General features: G+C 40.8%; 2 protein-coding genes across 2 annotated transcripts; one reads left to right on the top strand and one right to left on the bottom strand.

Moving 5' to 3' along the window:
* The first annotated feature begins 6 nt into the window (after positions 1–6).
* Positions 7–9,049, top strand: aqp11 (aquaporin 11). The gene is made up of 3 exons (XM_067595513.1): positions 7–873; positions 1,758–1,874; positions 7,528–9,049. The coding sequence occupies exons 1-3, from the start codon at positions 276–278 to the stop codon at positions 7,626–7,628; spliced, it is 816 nt and encodes a 271-aa protein (XP_067451614.1). The 5' UTR covers positions 7–275; the 3' UTR covers positions 7,629–9,049.
* Positions 9,050–9,871: 822 nt separating this feature from the next.
* Positions 9,872–18,093, bottom strand: clns1a (chloride channel, nucleotide-sensitive, 1A). The gene is made up of 8 exons (XM_067595514.1): positions 17,646–18,093; positions 15,679–15,815; positions 15,278–15,412; positions 14,690–14,800; positions 13,799–13,804; positions 12,424–12,597; positions 11,354–11,426; positions 9,872–10,336 (listed from the first exon to the last, which is right to left on the bottom strand). Coding segments are annotated over exons 1-8 (756 nt in total). The 5' UTR covers positions 17,765–18,093; the 3' UTR covers positions 9,872–10,335.

Below are 18,093 nucleotides of genomic sequence, written 5' to 3'. Positions count from 1 at the left end.
GAGGAAAAGTGGGGAGCTCAGTCACTTCCGCACCATGTGAGCTACCGGGACTGAAGCTTATTTGCTCCTACCGGTTAGACCCCGCATCCTTCGGGAGACAGCACCAGCAGCCCGGCTCAGCCGAGGCTTCCATCCGCCAGAGGCAGCGAGATCCAGCGGGAGAGACAGCGCCCTCAGACCGCGGAGGAGACAGCAGCGCCTCGGTACACCGCGGAGCCTCCCAGCGGCTGAAGGCACACACAGTCCCCGACAGAGAGCGCAGACCTGCCGCGGACATGACTGCAGACGTGGCGGTGTCTCTGTCGGTGCTCGCGGGGATCGTCGCTCTAAGCGATGCGACCCGCAGGTTGTTGGGCAGGGCCCTCGCGGACACCGGGCTCTCTGTGTATGCGGTGGAGCTCGTGTCCACCTTTCAGCTGTGCTGCTGCACGCACGAGCTGAAGCTGCTGTCGGAGGTGGGCGGGATCGAGCTTCGACTCGCGCTCACCTTGACGTACCTGGCATCCGTGGTCCACGGGCTCACCTTCAGCGGGGCCATCGGCAACCCGTCCGGCGCGCTCGAGCACGCATACCACGCGAGGTTGTCGGGCGGGTGTGCCCTACGGCGCATCGCGTGCCAGTTCGCTGCTGCAGCCGCTGCGCGAGCTGCGGTGCCGGTGATCTGGGGTATGGGATTGTCGGGACTGCACGTGCGGCACAAGTTGTTCGGTTACCGTTGCATCACCCCCATTCACGCGCCGCTGGCGAAGGCCGCCGTTGTGGAGCTCGTGTGCGCATTTGTGGTTCAAACCGCTATTACGCACACGCGAGCTGTGGAGGAGAAATACCGTGTGCACGCGGTGGCTGCAGTCATCACAACAGTGGTATATGCAGGTATGACATGTTGTTGCTCTTTACTTCACGTGAACAGTATGAATGTTTGTGTTTACATGTCCAACTGCAGACTGATCATGTGAGTTCAGACGTCATGTGAGGCTGAGATTCGTGTCTTGCTCAGTGGCACTTTAGCAGGTCTGTTGTGTGTGCATGTAGCAGAGCTGAGTTTCTTTAAATTCCCATGTGGAAAAAATACAAAACAAAACAAATAACGTGCTTTAGTTTGCTGTGGTCTTTCCTGAGTGTGTGTTTGATCATCTGTGTTTTCTGATTGTGTGTATCTGCAGCAAATTAATGCAAATTACATGTTATACTGATGTCCAAAAGAAAGATGCTGAGAATTAGATTATCTGTCACTCACAATAAACAAACTAAAAACAGCCACATCTGACCACTCAGTCAGAGACCTGACAGATCCCAGTATAGACCAGTCTCCCATATAAGAGCCTGGTGTGCATCATTTACCTCATATATTGTATTAAAGTACTGAATCTTAAAGATATATAAAGAACTAGTAGAAGTGATGACAGGATTTCCTGAGCTGTACGACCACAGATATCTGACTCTAACATTTGAATATCTTCAAGCTTATCAAGACTGACTGAGCTCTCTTAACTGTTGTTAAATCAATCATTAGTCTTCGGACAGGAAGTAGAATAACGGGCTGAATGTTGGTGGTCCGACACTGAAAATTTACTTGTGAACTTTTACACTTATGCTACAAAAAGTAATTTGTTGTTTTGCAACAAGAAATGATACAAGATGCATACAGACAACAGTCAAACTACAGGAGTTAAGGAGTTTTTGAATGAACAGTTGTGGCAGTTTTGGTCCTTTTAATGTTCACTAATATGTGTGTGTGTGTGTGTGTGTGTTTCCAGGAGGCAGTGTAACAGGAGCAGTGTTTAACCCAGCCTTGGCCTTCTCCACACAGTTCCCCTGCAGTGGAAACTCCTTCCTGGAGTACAGCCTGGTCTACTGGCTCGGCCCGCTGCTGGGTAAGACCCACTGATGCGTAAACTAACACCATGCAGGCTGTGTATTTATATTGATTAAATCAATCAACAACATTTTTTTTTTCATCTTTTTATTGAAGTTCTGACATGAAATGAAACAATCAACATGTATCCATCCAGTCCGAATTACTTCTAGGTCTAAATTAACAGTGTGTAATGTGTTGGTTGTGGCTCGTAGTAATGAACCTACAGAGAATTATCAGTGACTCCGCAGCTCCTCTCGGCTTTACTGAGCTTTATAGCGAGTTTCAGCTCATTGTTTATCTGTCCGGCTGCAACTTTACTGTTTTGGTTAATTCTCAGCGCTCCCATAGCGTCGTTTTCAGAGAAAAAGCCATAAAAAGCCACTGTACACTACCTGCTCAACACTAAATGGTAAACAGACATAGTTAGCTGTAAGGCAAGGCAAGTTTATTTGTAAAGCACATTTCAACAACAAGGCAATTCAAAGTGCTTTTAGAGCATAAAAGGCATCAAAACAGAATATAAAAGCAACACAAGTAAAAAGACATATAAAAACAATTAAAAAGTGTTAAATTTGGAAATAAAAAGAAGCTAAAAGGGAATAAGACAGATAGAACAAGAAAATTGGTTTGATAAAAAAATTTGGTTTAATAAAAGGCAAACAGAAAAGTGATTTAAAAGAACTGAGAGTTGCAGCAGACCTGCAGTTTTCTGGGAGTTTGTTCCAGATATGTGGAGCATAAAAACTAAACACTGCTCCTCCATGTTTAGTTTTTAATCTGGGGACAGAAAGCAGACCTGATCCAGACCACCTGAGAGGTCTGGATGTTTCATAACGTAGCAGCAGATCAGAGATGTATTTTGGCTCTAAACCATTCAGTGCTTTATAAACCAACAGCAGTATTTTAAAGTCAATTCTTTGACAGACAGGAAGCCAGCGTAAAGATCTGAGAACTGGAGTGATATGATCCACTTTCTTGGTCGTAGTGAGGACTCGAGCAGCAGCGTCTGATAAATTCAAGTTTTTCCAAATCCTGGTGAGACATAAGTCCTTTAATTCTTGATATATTCTTCAGGTGATAGTAGGCTGACTCTGTAATTGTCTTAATGTGGCTGTTGATACTCAGGTCTGAGTCCACGACTACACCAAGATTTCCAGCTTGGTTTGTAGTTTTTAACATTGTCGATTTCAAGTTGAGCGCTGACTTTTAAACATTTCTTCCTTGACTCCAAAAACAATTACTGTAGACTAGCTGGTGAACATAGTGGAGCATTTAGCAGCTAAAGAGACAGATATTTCCCTCAGGAGTTGGTAGAGAACAAAAACAAAACTATTTTTTCTGATCACTGACTAAGATATTCAAACTACAATGATGTGTGATATTACACCGCCTGCATTACTCGCCATCATGGGCTTAAATTTAACTTGAAAGCTGGGAAATGGTGATCAGCATTTTCCACTATTTTCTGGATTAATCCTAAAACTAATGAACACCTCTATGAGGGAAATGATCATCACATAGTGAAGGTGTATTAAACTTTGCTTTGCTCTGCTGTGCTTTTACAGGCTGTGGTTATAATAAGTATGTTTCATAATATTCCAACACAAATATTAAGGATTTTGGAAAAAAAAACATTGCACAACATTACTGTGTGTCAACCTATAGGTCCGTTTATTGATGAAAACCATCAAACATAATGGAGCTGCAAGGGGAGAGCAATTGAAATTAACTAGTAAAAAACTAAACTAATAAAGAACTTTTCTAAATTTAAAGAAATAAAAGTATTTGGAGATAAAATGACATTACATCACTGCATATCCACATTAATGCAAGTTAATGGAGGATTCAATAAATGCTTTTGTCTTGTTTTAGTTGTTTGTAAATGATCACTTCTGCAAAAAACCTACAATCAGAAGATTTCCCTAACTTTATAAATGAGATTCCTCTTCTGTGTGTCTTGAAAGATATGAAGACAGCGCAGTCCAAGCAGTGTCAGCTGTAGTGTGTGTCACTGTCTGTTTCTGGCAGCCAGTCGGCAGATCATGTGGAAATTGTTGACACAAATCTGATAAGCTGCTTCTTATGACTGACACACACACACACACGCACACACACACACACACTCTCTCACTCACGTGCCTACTTTCTCCTCAGCGGCAGCTGGAACAGGCACTTTAAAATGTTTCCCTCACCTTCAGAAGTGACAAGATTTGTTTTTATTATTAAAACATTTGAATAAATACAGAAATAAATCCAGTTTGAAGTTGTCAAGGAATAGTTTGCTGCAGTACCTTTGAGTATTTCCACTTTATTTAACATATTACTTCTACATTTCAGAGGGACATTTTGCACTTTTTAAACATATTCAGTAATTTGGTTCATGTACAGATAACAGTGAATCAGTTGTTGCTCATTTCTAAGGGTTAGGGTTAGGGTCAGTGCTAGGGTTAGGGTTAGGGCCAGGGTTAGGGTTAGGGCCAAGGTTAGGGTTAGGGTTAGGGGTTAGGGTCAGTGCTAGGGTTAGGGTTAGGGTCAGTGTTAGGGTTAGGGTCAGTGTTAGGGTTAGGGGTTAGGGTCAGTGTTAGGGTTAGGGGTTAGGGTTAGGGTCAGTGTTAGGGTTAGGGGTAAGGGTTAGGGTCAGTGTTAGGGTTAGGGGTTAGGGTCAGTGTTAGGGTTAGGGGTAAGGGTTAGGGTCAGTGTTAGGGTTAGGGTCAGTGTTAGGGTTAGGGGTAAGGGTTAGGGTCAGTGTTAGGGTTAGGGGTTAGGGTCAGTGTTAGGGTTAGGGGTTAGGGTCAGTGTTAGGGTTAGGGGTAAGGGTTAGGGTTAGGGTTAGGGTTAGGGTCAGTGTTAGGGTTAGGGGTTAGGGGTTAGGGTCAGTGTTAGGGTTAGGGCCAAGGTTAGGGTTAGGGTCAGTGTTAGGGTTAGGGGTTAGGGTCAGTGTTAGGGTTAGGGTTAGGACCAGGGTTAGGGTTAGGGGTTAGGGTTAGGGTCAGTGTTAGGGTTAGGGGTTAGGGTTAGGGTCAGTGTTAGGGTTAGGGTTAGGGTCAGTGTTAGGGTTAGGGGTTAGGGTCAGTGTTAGGGTTAGGGTTAGGACCAGGGTTAGGGTCAGTGTTAGGGTTAGGGTTAGGCCATACATCATATATCATATATATATATATATATATCAGAACATGAAAAACATTGAAACAGTAAAAACAACTAAATAAACACAAGAGAGGACAAGAAAGGAAAAAAAAGAGTTTAGATAATCCAACCTTTAACCCTCTTTTGTGTCAATAAGCTACAGACTTGTTTGTTTATTCATAAAGTTTTATGTCAACACTCATTGGAAGTAATTCAAGCATTTATTTATATTTTACTAGATGGTCTGAACATCTTCATCTTCCTTTATGTGCCAGTAATGTGGATAAAGTTTCATTTAGATAAAGAGGCTGTTTTATGGAATTTAAACTTGTGCATCACTCATCAAACATCTTTCCAAGTGCGGTGTTGATTGTTCGACAACTGGAATGAAAAATATTTGTTATGTCTATATATTTTATATTCATATTTTTCACCCCTCATTCTTCTTATTTAATGTAATTCAGTTTATCTTGTGTTCAGGTTTTCAGAGAGGTCTAAGCTTTAAACTGGTTCAGCTGCTTGATTCACTTTGAATTCATGTATAGCTGAGTATATGTGGGTAAAAGTTGATTTTTTAGAATATGTGGAAGTCCTTGTGTATAAATCAGATTTCTAAAGTAAAATAATGTATTTATTGAATGGGGGAAAAAGATAAAGATTTTACAGACAGAACATGTGACCAGCAGCATGTAATAAAGGTATAAAGTAGTTAAAATGATTTCCACCTAAACTAACATTACAATGCTGCTGAAATGCTAATGCATCAGTAACAATAAAAAAAACATCAGGCAGAAGGAGGAAAGGTAAGAAGTGGACTTTACCTTCATTTGGCAGATGCTTTTTGTACAATAAGTGCATTGAAACCTTTAAAGAAACATCTGAAAGTGTGTGCAGGGCTACAGTGTAAGTACTTAGTGATCCCCCCCTCCCCAAAATACTATTTTTTAAGTACTTTGTCAAAAAAAGTCTACTTTATATTATCTGTACATCTGAAATGCAGTATAAAGGATGAGAATGAATTACTGAGAGCAAAAGTTGAGGTAGATGGAAAGATATTTTATTATTCCCTACAGACCAGACTACAGAGGAAGCCAAGAGAAGTGATTAAATGTGTTGTGGCCTTGTGTTTGATTAAGGTCAGATAAAGCTCAGGATGTCCTGTATGTGATCTGCTGAAGGCATCAGGTTTCTTTCCTCTATGAACTCATGTCACTAAATAAGAAATCACAGGGACCAACTACTGATTGGCTGTAATCTGTTCACATTTTTTTTTACATGGAGGAACCTGGACACCACAGATCTGAGTTTTAGACCGAAGCCTTTAAGCAGATCCTCATGGGTTGTAGTTTGAGAAAGAGTCCTGATAAAGCTATTTATGTGCCTCTCAAAGTCTCTTACAGTAAGAACTTCCAATATGGATGTGTTGCATATTTTCTGACACTGACACCCCATCCAGCTAATGTCAATCATACACAGACACCGACACGCCCCAACCCCCCCCCCCCCCCCCCCCGGCTAATATCAATTGAACACAGACACCGACATGCCCCCCAGCTCCTGTCAATCAAACACTGACACCGACACGCCCCCCAGCTGCGGTCAATCAAACACCAACACGCCCCCACAGCTACTGTCAATCAAACACAGACACCGACACGCCCCAACCCCCCCCCCCCCCCCCCCCCCCCCCCCCCCCGGCTAATATCAATTGAACACAGACACCGACATGCCCCCCAGCTCCTGTCAATCAAACACTGACACCGACACGCCCCCCAGCTGCGGTCAATCAAACACCAACACGCCCCCACAGCTACTGTCAATCAAACACAGACACCAACACGCCCCTACAGCTACTGTCAATCAAACACAGACACCGACACGCCCCCCAGCTGCTGTCAATCAAACACAAACACCAACACGCCTCCACAGCTACTGTCAATCAAACACAGACACCGACACGCCCCTCCAGCTGCTGTCAATCAAACACAGACACTGCCACGATCCCCCAGCTGCTGTCAATCAAACACAAACACCAACACATCTCCCTAGTCACTGTCAATCAAGCACAGGCCCCGACACACTCCCCCAGGTGCTGTCAAACACAGACACCAACATGCTCCTCCAGCTGCTGCCAATCAAACACAAACACACCTCCCCAGTCCCTGTCAATGAAGCACAGACACCGACACGCCCCCCCAGTCGCTGTCAATCAAACAAAGACACCGACATGCCCCCCCAGCAAGAGACCAAAAATACAAAACTAATAACAACACATTTAAAAAACATGTTGACATTATATTTGACTGCAGAGGGATGATTAAATGTGATTTCAGTCGGACTTTAACGCTGCTCCAATCAATATTTATCCATTAACGATGGATCACATGACTTTGTGTAAAGTAGGGGTCTCCTGTAGTGATGAATGTAGAGTGAATCAACCAACGGTCAGTGCTCTGATAGTTTGACCTCCTGAGAGGCATTTAAACCATGTTTACGTGTTCCTCTTCCTCATCTCTTCTTCTTCTTGTTCATTTGGCTGTTTCCAGGTATGATGAGCTCTGTGCTGCTGTTTGATAAACTCATCCCTCTGCTGTCGGGAAAATCACCGTCTCCCCACCACTCCCTGGACACCAGGAAGAGGAAGTGAGCACCGCATGCCGGCATTTCAAACCCAGAGCACATGTGGAGATGTCGGTTCTGATGGACAGAAGTCAGAGGAAGAACAGCACTGATATGCACTTTTTTTTAAAAGACTTTAACCTGGAAGTTTTTTTTTCTTTTACAATGAATGAACCATAATTATCTAATCAGTATGGTCTCAAGGATAATTTCACCTCAAGAGCACACCTGGGAAGCTAAACCACAACCTACTGTAAAGAGACACTAACTTAATGTCTTTTTAGCTAGAGCACAAGAGGCATTCAGACATTTACTGGCCAAGATTTTTATTTTTAGTCTCGAGGGAGAGTCAGAGGATTAGGTTGGTCAGTCACTATGGTACTATCGCTATGCTTGAGAACAGAAGAAAGTTTGTCTTGCACCTGCATGATTTTTAGACTGTTGAAGTCTGAATCCACAAAGTGAGCAAAAACACAATAACATTTGCCTGTTAGCTGGCTGGTCAATCCCTGCATACCAGTACTGTAGATGAAATATTATACATTGAGCCTTGTATTATTTTTGTAAAATAGAGCAAGTTACTTAAATCAATTCACTATTATTATTATTATTATTGAACTGGAAAATTAATAATGGAAAGCTGAGAAATATCTGCATAATGTTCTGAGTTATGATAATATTGTAATATTATTCATGTTTATATTTGTGAAACTTTTGTTGACAGTCCGGAGCCAAGCACAGTGTAGCAACCGTACACACCTCTGTTAGTCTTCACACACATTTAAACGACAGGTTCACAATTTTGTCTTAAAACAACAGTCAGGAGCTAAAATGAACATTAAAGTAAGTTTTTTTTCTTGTTGTAATCCTTCTCCCTGTTCATACTGACCTCCTTCCACCTGCAGCTCAACAGGGAAACACTGTCAGAGGAAACACAAAAGAGGGAATTTGATGCTAAAAAGACTGTAAATGTCTGTAAATGATATGACTGACTCAGACTGATGAAGCCTTGTAGTGGACACACTGTGGATTTCGGCTTGAGTTTCAGCATGAAACACATCGGTTTGAGAAGATAAAAAAAACAAAACAATTTGAAAACAATTTATGTGGATTAATTGTCAGTTGTCCCTAATTGAAATAGTCAAGATGTTGAAGACAGTGTAACTCATTTTGTTCCTTAGATAATCAAGTCACACAGATCTTTATCACATCTGATCCTGCCGAATCCTGTTCAGCTGGTTTTCTTTTTTAGAAATTTAAATGTGTTTTTGTTCTGCCAGTAACACATTTTTTTGGCCACAGGGGGGCAGAGGAGCTACTTGAACACTGACTTTTATCCCACCGCATGCTTGTAATGGTGAACCGTTGCCTGTTTACACTTCTAACAGTCACTAAGTGATGTTTTTATTCATTTTGTCTCCACTTGATTAAAGTCCAGTATTCACTCTCCTTGTAGCTCTGGTTTGCTCTCTACCGACTCCTGAGAAAACTGTCTCCTCAGCTGCTCAACGTTCATGTTCTTCATCTGCTGTTCGGTGCTGGGCAGGTAGTGTACGGCTGGTTTATCTGAGGTTCACGGTTCATGAGATTAAACCACACAATAAATAAGCCATAAAACCAAGACTAGGGGATAAAAAAAAGCTAAAAAGCTCAGTAGAGCTGCAAATTTGGTGATAATGTTATTGTTTGCAATCCTCTCTTACTGTATTAAAGGATAGGTTCACTATTTTTTAAGTCTGTCTTAAAAAAATTACTCAGGTGGCTCCTATAAACAGAGAAACAGGTTCAGTTTGCAGTAATCATTCCTCTGGTTCATACTTTTAATGTAAGTGATCGTCCTCCTTTCATGCAAATATTTATTTAAATGTTTATCGGAAGCTAATATCAAGTTCCAGTTGTTATCTTCCAAACAAAATTCCCTCTTTTTGTTACTTCCCCCCCCAACTGGAGCTTAACAAGGAAACAAAAAGGCTGTAACTTTGAAATATATCTACTTGATTTGACTGACTCAGACGGCTTAATTCTCATTATCTTCAGATAAACTTTTAAATACATGTTTGCACAGAAGGACTGTGGATTTTGTCCTCCATCACTTCCATTGTAAGTGCATTATAAAGGGATCTTCTAATGGTCAGTATGAACAGGAGGAATAATTACTGTGATCAAGTCCTGTTTCAATATACATATAGTTACCTGACTGTTGTTTTAAACCTGTCCTTTAAAGATAAATAAAATGTTTAGTGGTTTATAACAAATCAAGCAAAAACCTCATACAAAAACTAAGCATTTATTGACAATTTGATACAAAGACATTCACTCTCCTCAACAGGAGGTCAGATATTAAATTGGTCTTTAGGTACAAAAACAAACAGAAACAAAACTTTTGTTTTTACAGTCAACAACAGGAACTGGAGCTGCATCTCAATAGTCTACAGTAGCTGACTCGGTTGTATCACAGAAGTGCAGAACAGCACACTTTTCATCACATGAGCTGGACAAATTAGTAGAGATATGTAATACGTGACCTCCGATGCAACACCGACAAGAGAACGTTTAGGAAGCTACAGAAGATTACTGAGATGACTTTAAGTACACGGGATAACGTTTGTTTGACGGTGAGAACAGGAAGTGCTTGGAACAGAAGAGTACAAGTAAGAGCTTAAAGCCTTAAAGAAGTGCTGCTGTCCTCTTCTCCAATCCCATGATGCTTTGCCTGGCTGCTGAGTGGACTTCAATCTGCGGAAAGAGTCAGAAAAGAATCCGTCACTTTCTGATGAAGATTTTTTTTTACATAGATGTTTGATGCTCTGATGCTTCTGAACTCTCTCTGACACACAACTAAAAGTCTGTTCAGTGCTTCAGTACAAATGTTTAGGGTTTTTTAATCTTTCATACTGTCGGTAGTAAAGGACTTAAAACTATATCCGTCAATATTTTTATGTCAAATCGCTCTAATTTCAGGCAAAAATCAGCAGGTGAAGAGATGCAGAATCAACTATTTTTAGTACAGTTACCTCTCACTGCATTTTGGACTTCTAATAATAATAATAATAATAATAATAATAATGACAATTATTCTTTGTAATTATCAAACACTAACAAAGTGCTTCACAGAGCATAAAGTGCTTAAAGACAGTTGTAGCTGTGACTTCTCAGCCTCAGCGTTCACCATGTGAGTCACGTTTCAGTGTAAAAACGAGACGACCAACCACGTATGAGGATAATATAATAATAATAATAATAATAATAATAATAATAATAAGGCATTCATGGTGTCGCACTTGTTTGTACATATGAAAAGTGACAGAAAAGGACGTATGAATATAAAAAAAGAAAGCTTGAGAGAGAAGTTCAAACCCTGAATATGTTACTGAGTGAAGTTGGCGTCACTGTCGGTTTCAGAAAGTTAAAAAAAAAAGTCTGAAGCACATCTCGCCGCTCTTTTCTGACATCGGTAAATGTATTGACGACTGACTAGTTCCTCTAGTCTGTGAGGAGCCACAGGGAGATGGTATATCTGGTTCTAATATACACTCATCAGGAAATACAGATGTCAGAATGTGGGAGGTGTATAGAAATCAAAATGAGTAAACAGTCTGTTTCCACTTCTAAATGAGTCACAAACGTGCATTTATGCCTGTAAAACACACAAAAATGCAGGTAAAACAAGTTTTCCATACAGTTGGTTCAGATGGTTTATAAACTGGGAGTCTCTGCTGGATCTCATCAGATGTTTGAGACGATGAGACTTACCAGTGCTCAACATCTGCATCTGCATCCTCAAACTGACCGGCCTCCGCCGCCGCTGCATCCACCTCCATCCCATCTGTCAACACAACACAACACACACACACACTCTGATTACCAACCAGCAATATAAATTATTATTATTATTATTATTATTATTATTATTATTATTATTATTATGAAGGTCGTCAATATATCATTTTATTTTACCTTCTTAAGTCTTAACATGACACATTGTAATTTTTAATTGAATCCCATAAAGAAAATCTTCCTTCTCCATAATCATGTGACGTACTAGATACTGCAACTCTAAGGGGTTACTCTCCATATATACGGGATTTTTGGGGGAGTTTTTCTTTATCTGAATAAAGGATCTAAGTCCTTGTTCAGACTGCAAGCCCAAATCTGTTTCTTGGCTCATTCAGATTGTGTCCAGATTGATCTTAGAAAGTCTGGACAGCAAAAAAAAAACATGATACAGGATATCTGCTGATAAGATCAAAGCCACATTTGGAGGTGGAGGCGTCCATGCTGCTACTAGCAGAGCGGTAACACAGAGAACAACAGTCAGTGGAGGAGATGATGGATCTCCATTTCTCATGCTTCCGCGTTAGAAAGCTGCGTCACCAGCGTACGTAGTTACCGACGCCTACGTCGTTACCACAGCAACCCGTGCAGATAAGGTTGGTGATGTCTGAAAGATCTCATCTGACAAACAAATCTAATTTGCCTGCAGTCTGAACACAACTGATGAATAGAGGATGTTGTACAGTAGTTGTACCTGACTTGACTCTTTCCTCCGCCCCTTCTCAGTTGTGTTTCATCTATAAGATTATTGATTACTCCTCTGGTATTGGCTGATCTTTCTGTGATTGCATGTATATATAAATATGCAGGCCAGTTGTTATTTGCTGTGTGAAACGCCTGATGACATCACTTGAAAATATAAAAGAGTAAAATCTCAGTTCAACATCAAACTGATGAACTTCTAGTATTAGAGCTGCGTCTCCGATCACCAGGCTGATGTGTGTGTGTGTGTGTGTGTGTGTGTGTGTGTGTGTGTGAGAGACTCAAACCTTCAAATTCGGCGTTGGTCTCTTCGGTTCGGACTCCGGCCATACGGTACTGCTGAGCGACGCTCTGGGCTAACATCCCCTCCAGCCTCTCCAGCGTGGCCTGGCCCTCCTGCGTCAGCGCCGACAGACCCTCGTCACAGGTGTAGAAGGTCGGGATGTCGGCGTGACCGTGCTCTGCGTGACGGAGGAGAGAGATGGTGAATCCAACGGCAGCGATGAGCATCTTAATGAAGATTCTGAACTCAACAACCCACACTGTCAACACCAGGCTGCCCTCGCAGACAGCTGCTCAGAAATAAATAAATAATATTTAATGTGCATCTGATGTTGGTCTTTTATTTTGAAAAAAGAAAATATTTTTTTGACAGGCATGCGTCAGGCAGCAGTCTCGCGCCGTAGCCATGGTAACTAAGTTTGTGTTGATGTTCGGAGGCAAGATGGCGAAGTGCAAGTATGACCCGGAGTTTTTAAAACGTGGATTTTCATACACTGAGGATAAAAAGGGACAGAAACCCCAGTGTGTGAGATGTAGTGAAGTGTTTGCAACTGAGAGTATGAAACCATCCAAAGGCATAAATTATTTAAGATAGTATAAAATAATTTTAAAAAGGTAGAATTTTTTTTTTTTGCATGTACAGGTTTAAGGTCGTCGGCTGTTCATGACTCTTATTTTGTGGCTTTATTATTATTCTGTGCGGTTTTAATATTTATTTTAGTGAACATGCAGTTGGTCCTCCTCAGTTTTTTTTTTAACCGCGTCATTATACACAGAGTGATGCAGAGCGACAGGCTGGAAACTTTTACAGATACTTGTCTCAAAATGACATAAACATCAGCGGTGGAAACGGTGTTATTCAGTGATGATGGATGTCAGCTAAACTAGTTTTGAACCAGTTGCTGTTTCGACCTCCTCTGACTGTCCAGTGTGATCGATTCTTCAGCAGCAGAGATGCTTTGTGTTGTAGCAGGATTTTAACACTTTTTATTTCTCTGACTTTTATCACAGATGATGAATAACAGCATAAATTATTTTAATTAAAATGATAATTAATCTTCTTTCAATCAACTAATCATTAATCGTTGCAGCTTGCAGTATTGTGTTTTTGACTTCAACACAGTTTTTTTAACTACATATATTGTTTTACATCAGTGTTACTCCCTATCTATCACTGTGAAACAAGATGCCAAAGAATCATGAGATGCATTCAGTGCTACAGTGAGACTTTTAATACTCGGTGCAACAGACACAATTTTCTCTACTCGTAAAAAGTAAAAAGTGTCAGTTTGATGAAGCACCCGTCCTGGTACGTCTACAGGTTTGTGTAGAAGGTGTTCAGCTCAGTAAATGTGCAGTGATGAATGTTGTGAATCTTACCTGCTTCTGTAAACAGTGAATCCAGACAACCAGGAGAGATGTTCAAACAGACAGAAAGAGGAAAGAAATGAGTCATTTAACATTCAGTTTATTGCATATATGACTTAGATATATATATATATATATATATATATATCACAAAAAATGTTACAATTTAAAGCAGCAAGATAAACAACATCACTGCAACTCTGACATCTTATCAAGATGTTTCTAAACCCAAAACAAGTTGATAAAATCCTTCATTAAAGTAAAAATATCATGTGCAGTGTTTCCCCGAGGTTGATTAGCAGGCAGCTACACATTTCTCCGTTTTCTATTTATCTGTTTAGCGTCGTCAGGTTAGGCTAACCCACTGTTGCTAACTTTGGAGCTAACCGCCTTCACTTTTCCAGCAGTTGGGGAAACAACAGACGTGACTTTTCATGGTCTTGACAAGCTGCAACATTTATTGACTTTAGTTTGCTTGTGTTTGGATTTGGATTTTTCTACTGAAAGAAGTCATTCTTACTGTATTCTGACAATATCATCTTCATCATCAATGAAAGCTTTCAATCTAAATTTATCTTTGTCCTTTTGAAAAACTGAAATCAAGACTTGATCTCATCCTGTTGGACGTTTTTACAGATGAAAACGTTAAAGCTATTTCTTAACCATTTTACTGCCGGCAACACAATTTATGATGAATCAGGAATCAATTACCCAATTTGATTTGTTTCTCATATTGTTTATTTATTTTGGATCATCAGTGTGTTTCTATCAAAACTGAATTTCATTGAACAGATTTGAAAGTTAAGATTTACTAAGATAACTAAAATTGTTACGACTCTGTTGACTAACTTCCTGTAGACAGATAACGTCTGTGTGTGTGTGTGTGTGTGTGTTTGTCCTCACCGGCTTCCTCCACGTCGTACTCCTCTCCTTCGAAGTCGTTGTCGGAGTCGTCGTCCTCTGGGTCGGGATGCAGCGCCTGACACTCACACATCGCTGAGAACATGGACTCCACTGCACGTCACGCACACACACACACACACACACAAACAATAAGATACACTAGAGGCAGTGTGGTCTGTAATCACCAGTGTAATCTCAGTAACTATATCAGTTTTTCTGTGTTACATATATTTTTGCTTCTAAAATTCTCTTTAAACTGACTTTATTTCATTTTTACTACGATGCTGCTGCCTAAACGTGTGTCGACTCTTATTGTCCACAAATCCCATGATGTTTGTTTCTCAACACTTTGACTTCCTTCCTCCATCTGTGGCTCTCACACCAACAGGAATAAAAGCTGCATGTGTTCTGGACTATTTTCAGCAGTCAGATGTTCAGCAGCGTTAACTGATTTATTCACACGTCTTCAGGCTACTTCCTGTTTCAGACTCTGAATTAAATTATTTGAAATACGAGGACACGTCGCTCTGTAAGTATCTCTCCTCTGTTTTCTCTGTCAACAGTCTTCTGATGAACTGAGTCACTCACATGCTGCCTTGTCACTGGGCACGAATCGAATCTCTGAGATCACTCCTTCATCATCATCATCATCATCACTGCTGCTGTCGTCGCCACCTTCTTCTTCTTCATCAGCTTTTTCTGCCATTTCGGCCTCGTTTTCATCTGTGAGGAGGGAAAAGATGCAAAATTTCAGCTAAACTATGTCCCGCCTCCGCACACACACACACACACACACACACACGCGCTCATGACACCGAAGAATAAACGAGGATGTGTTCAGATGAAGACAAAACAAAGCTTCCCTTGTTTTACTGACAGAAACCAGGAAAAATACCGACTCTGACTTTGTGCAGCCTCATAGATTTACAGGAAAAACTCATCAATAGATGGTTGAACACATGTTTTATATATTTGGAGTTTCTCCTCACCGCTGAGTTTGCCGTTGACCATGACGTACAGGTGTTCCTGTGGATAAGCGCCGACGTCTCTGGAGATGGCGTGCAGGCCGATGGTCGGATACTCCAGAGAGAAACCCAAACCCGAGCCGTCGAACCACGACAAGCGCCTGTCAGTTAAAAAAAGAGTGTTACACTGTTAGAGGAAACATGCAGAGGGAGAGAGAATATGATGATGATGATGAGGCTGCTGGTCCAGCTAAACCCTCACAAAAGTTTAATATTTAATAATTATTGGATACTTTTCCAGGTATGCAAAGCAAGATCTGAACATTTTTTTCTAAGAATGTGGAAGATTTGGACAGTTTGTACCCAAGTTTTGGACCTGCAAGTAAATCCTGACAGAGCAGATATCCAGTGTTATTCAGACATGTTTGATTATTTTCTCCTTTACTTGATTACTCAGTTTAGCTATATAATGTCATTAACTGGTGAAAATATATTTTGCCAGATCACAAGAGGAAATCTTCAGTCTATCGTCTATAAAAGCATCAAATCCACATATTTCAGAAAGTGGAAGCAGTAAATATTTGGCATTTTTGCTTGAAAAACACTGAAACAATTAATCAATTATCAGAAAAAGGAGTTGGCAAATAATTGATTAATTGGTTGACCAACGCCACATGAATACAGCAGGTTTAGTACAGTTCTGCACCGATATTTCACCAATATCTTAATCCATAAGATTCAGGGATGTAATTTCAATATTTCTTTAATAGTTGTTTTGTTGGATACATTTAGTGATGAATGTTAATTACAGGATTCTTATCTAACTTTTTTCGTGACAAATTCTTTGTTTTTAAACTTAAAAGATCCACTCCATACATGTCTGAAGACAAATAAAATTACTGGAGCAATAATGTCTGTCTGATATGTTTTCCCACAAAGGAAGTCTAATTATCACATTAAAATCCTTAAAATTAAATCTCCTCCTTCTTCTTCATTACAAAACCTGAATCTCTGATTCATTTCTTTGATATATCTCTGATATATTTCTTTTAAAAAGTTTTCCTGCTGGACATCAGATGTTTCCGCCTTCAGAGTAAAGTCCATTATCAGTGTTTGTGCTCTGGAGGCTTCAAGTTTCAACATCACACTTGTGTAAACTGAATATTGGACCAGGATTAAAAAAAAACTTTCCTCCCCCAGCAGATGAATATTAAAAACAAAACTCTGCACAGTGATGCTCAAACATCCAACTGAAGGAACAAGAAGACATATTTTTGAGCGGAGGGAGACTTTAAGTAAATGATCCTACAATTAGTTTGTAGTCAATGAACTTTACAGTGAAGTAGAGACATCTGGTGTCCAGCTGTTAAACTTCTGAAATAAAATATATTTGCATATTCAGAGAATCTGGAATTTTTAAGGAGGGAGAAGGAGCAGATGTGATTTTAAGGATTTTAATAAATAAAACAAAACAAAAAAACATATCAGACACACACTTATTCAAAGTAGAGTGTTTATATACATCTTTAAACATGTCTGGAGGGGATCTTTAATCAATTTCCAATGTTTACACTGCATGTAGTGACCCATCAGATTGAGTGCTAGTTTTGCAGAAAATCGAGTAATTTGAGTAAATTTAGCTGTTAATGCTTATATACTTGAGTAGGATTTTCAATGCAGGATTTGTAATAGTAATTAAGTTTATTTACATTGTGCTACTGATACTTCAGTGAAGGATCTGAGTACCTCCAACACTGCAGGTCACAGAATCTGAAGGGTCACCAAACACACTGTAACACCGGAAGTGCTCCGCATGAGGAGTGCTGGTGTTGTGAAGCGTGTTTCTGTTATTACACTTTCTATACTGGATTTTAGTGTAAATTAATATAAAATCTGCTTTAAACACGGATCATACCTCAGATTATACACCGATTTAACGCTGAAACAGGCGGTTTAAAGAGAAAAACATGCGCCACAGGTGCATCACTTACGTTTCGGCGACGTACAGCGTGCCGCAGCCAAGCCTCTGGCCGTCCAGCACAGCCGTGGTCTCGGCTTGTTCGTGTCGCACTCCCTCGGTGGGAGGATGGAGGTTTTTCAGCAAAACCATCGTTTCCTGTGCGGACCCGCTGAGGATGAGGCGGCGGGAGAGAAGATAAGACAGCAGCAGACTGCGCTGGTCAACAACAACAAGGCGTGTTTCTGACACAAAGCCCGCTGATTTTCACCCGGCAGACAGCTGGAGGCGGATAAACTGCGAGCCGGGCTGCGTGCGCCTTCTCCGGGATTAACACGACCGGGTTGAGCCGCTCGGGAGGGTGAACACAGGAAGGTGTCAAAATCTGAAAACACGCAAACATACAAACTGTACTTTAAGCTAGTGTGAGTCGTGGCTGAGTTCTCACAGCAGCTGAAATATCGCGGCAAGATGCAGCTTCT

The sequence above is a fragment of the Thunnus thynnus genome, chromosome 7 (assembly GCF_963924715.1).
Source record: "Thunnus thynnus chromosome 7, fThuThy2.1, whole genome shotgun sequence".
NCBI lineage: Eukaryota > Metazoa > Chordata > Actinopteri > Scombriformes > Scombridae > Thunnus > Thunnus thynnus.
Note: the sequence above shows the minus strand (reverse complement) of the source record. Positions and strands in the feature narration are given on the sequence as shown.

Coding starts and splice junctions, on each gene's coding strand:
- aqp11 (XM_067595513.1), top strand. CDS start 276: ATGACTGCAGACGTGGCGGTGTCTCTGTCGGTGCTCGCGGGGATCGTC. Junction 874..1,757: donor CACAACAGTGGTATATGCAG/GTATGACATGTT, acceptor GTGTGTTTCCAG/GAGGCAGTGTAACAGGAGCA. Junction 1,875..7,527: donor CTGGCTCGGCCCGCTGCTGG/GTAAGACCCACT, acceptor GGCTGTTTCCAG/GTATGATGAGCTCTGTGCTG.
- clns1a (XM_067595514.1), bottom strand. CDS start 17,764: ATGGTTTTGCTGAAAAACCTCCATCCTCCCACCGAGGGAGTGCGACAC. Junction 15,413..15,678: donor GGTCAACGGCAAACTCAGCG/GTGAGGAGAAAC, acceptor CCCTCCTCACAG/ATGAAAACGAGGCCGAAATG. Junction 11,427..12,423: donor GACCAACGCCGAATTTGAAG/GTTTGAGTCTCT, acceptor TTGTGTTGACAG/ATGGGATGGAGGTGGATGCA.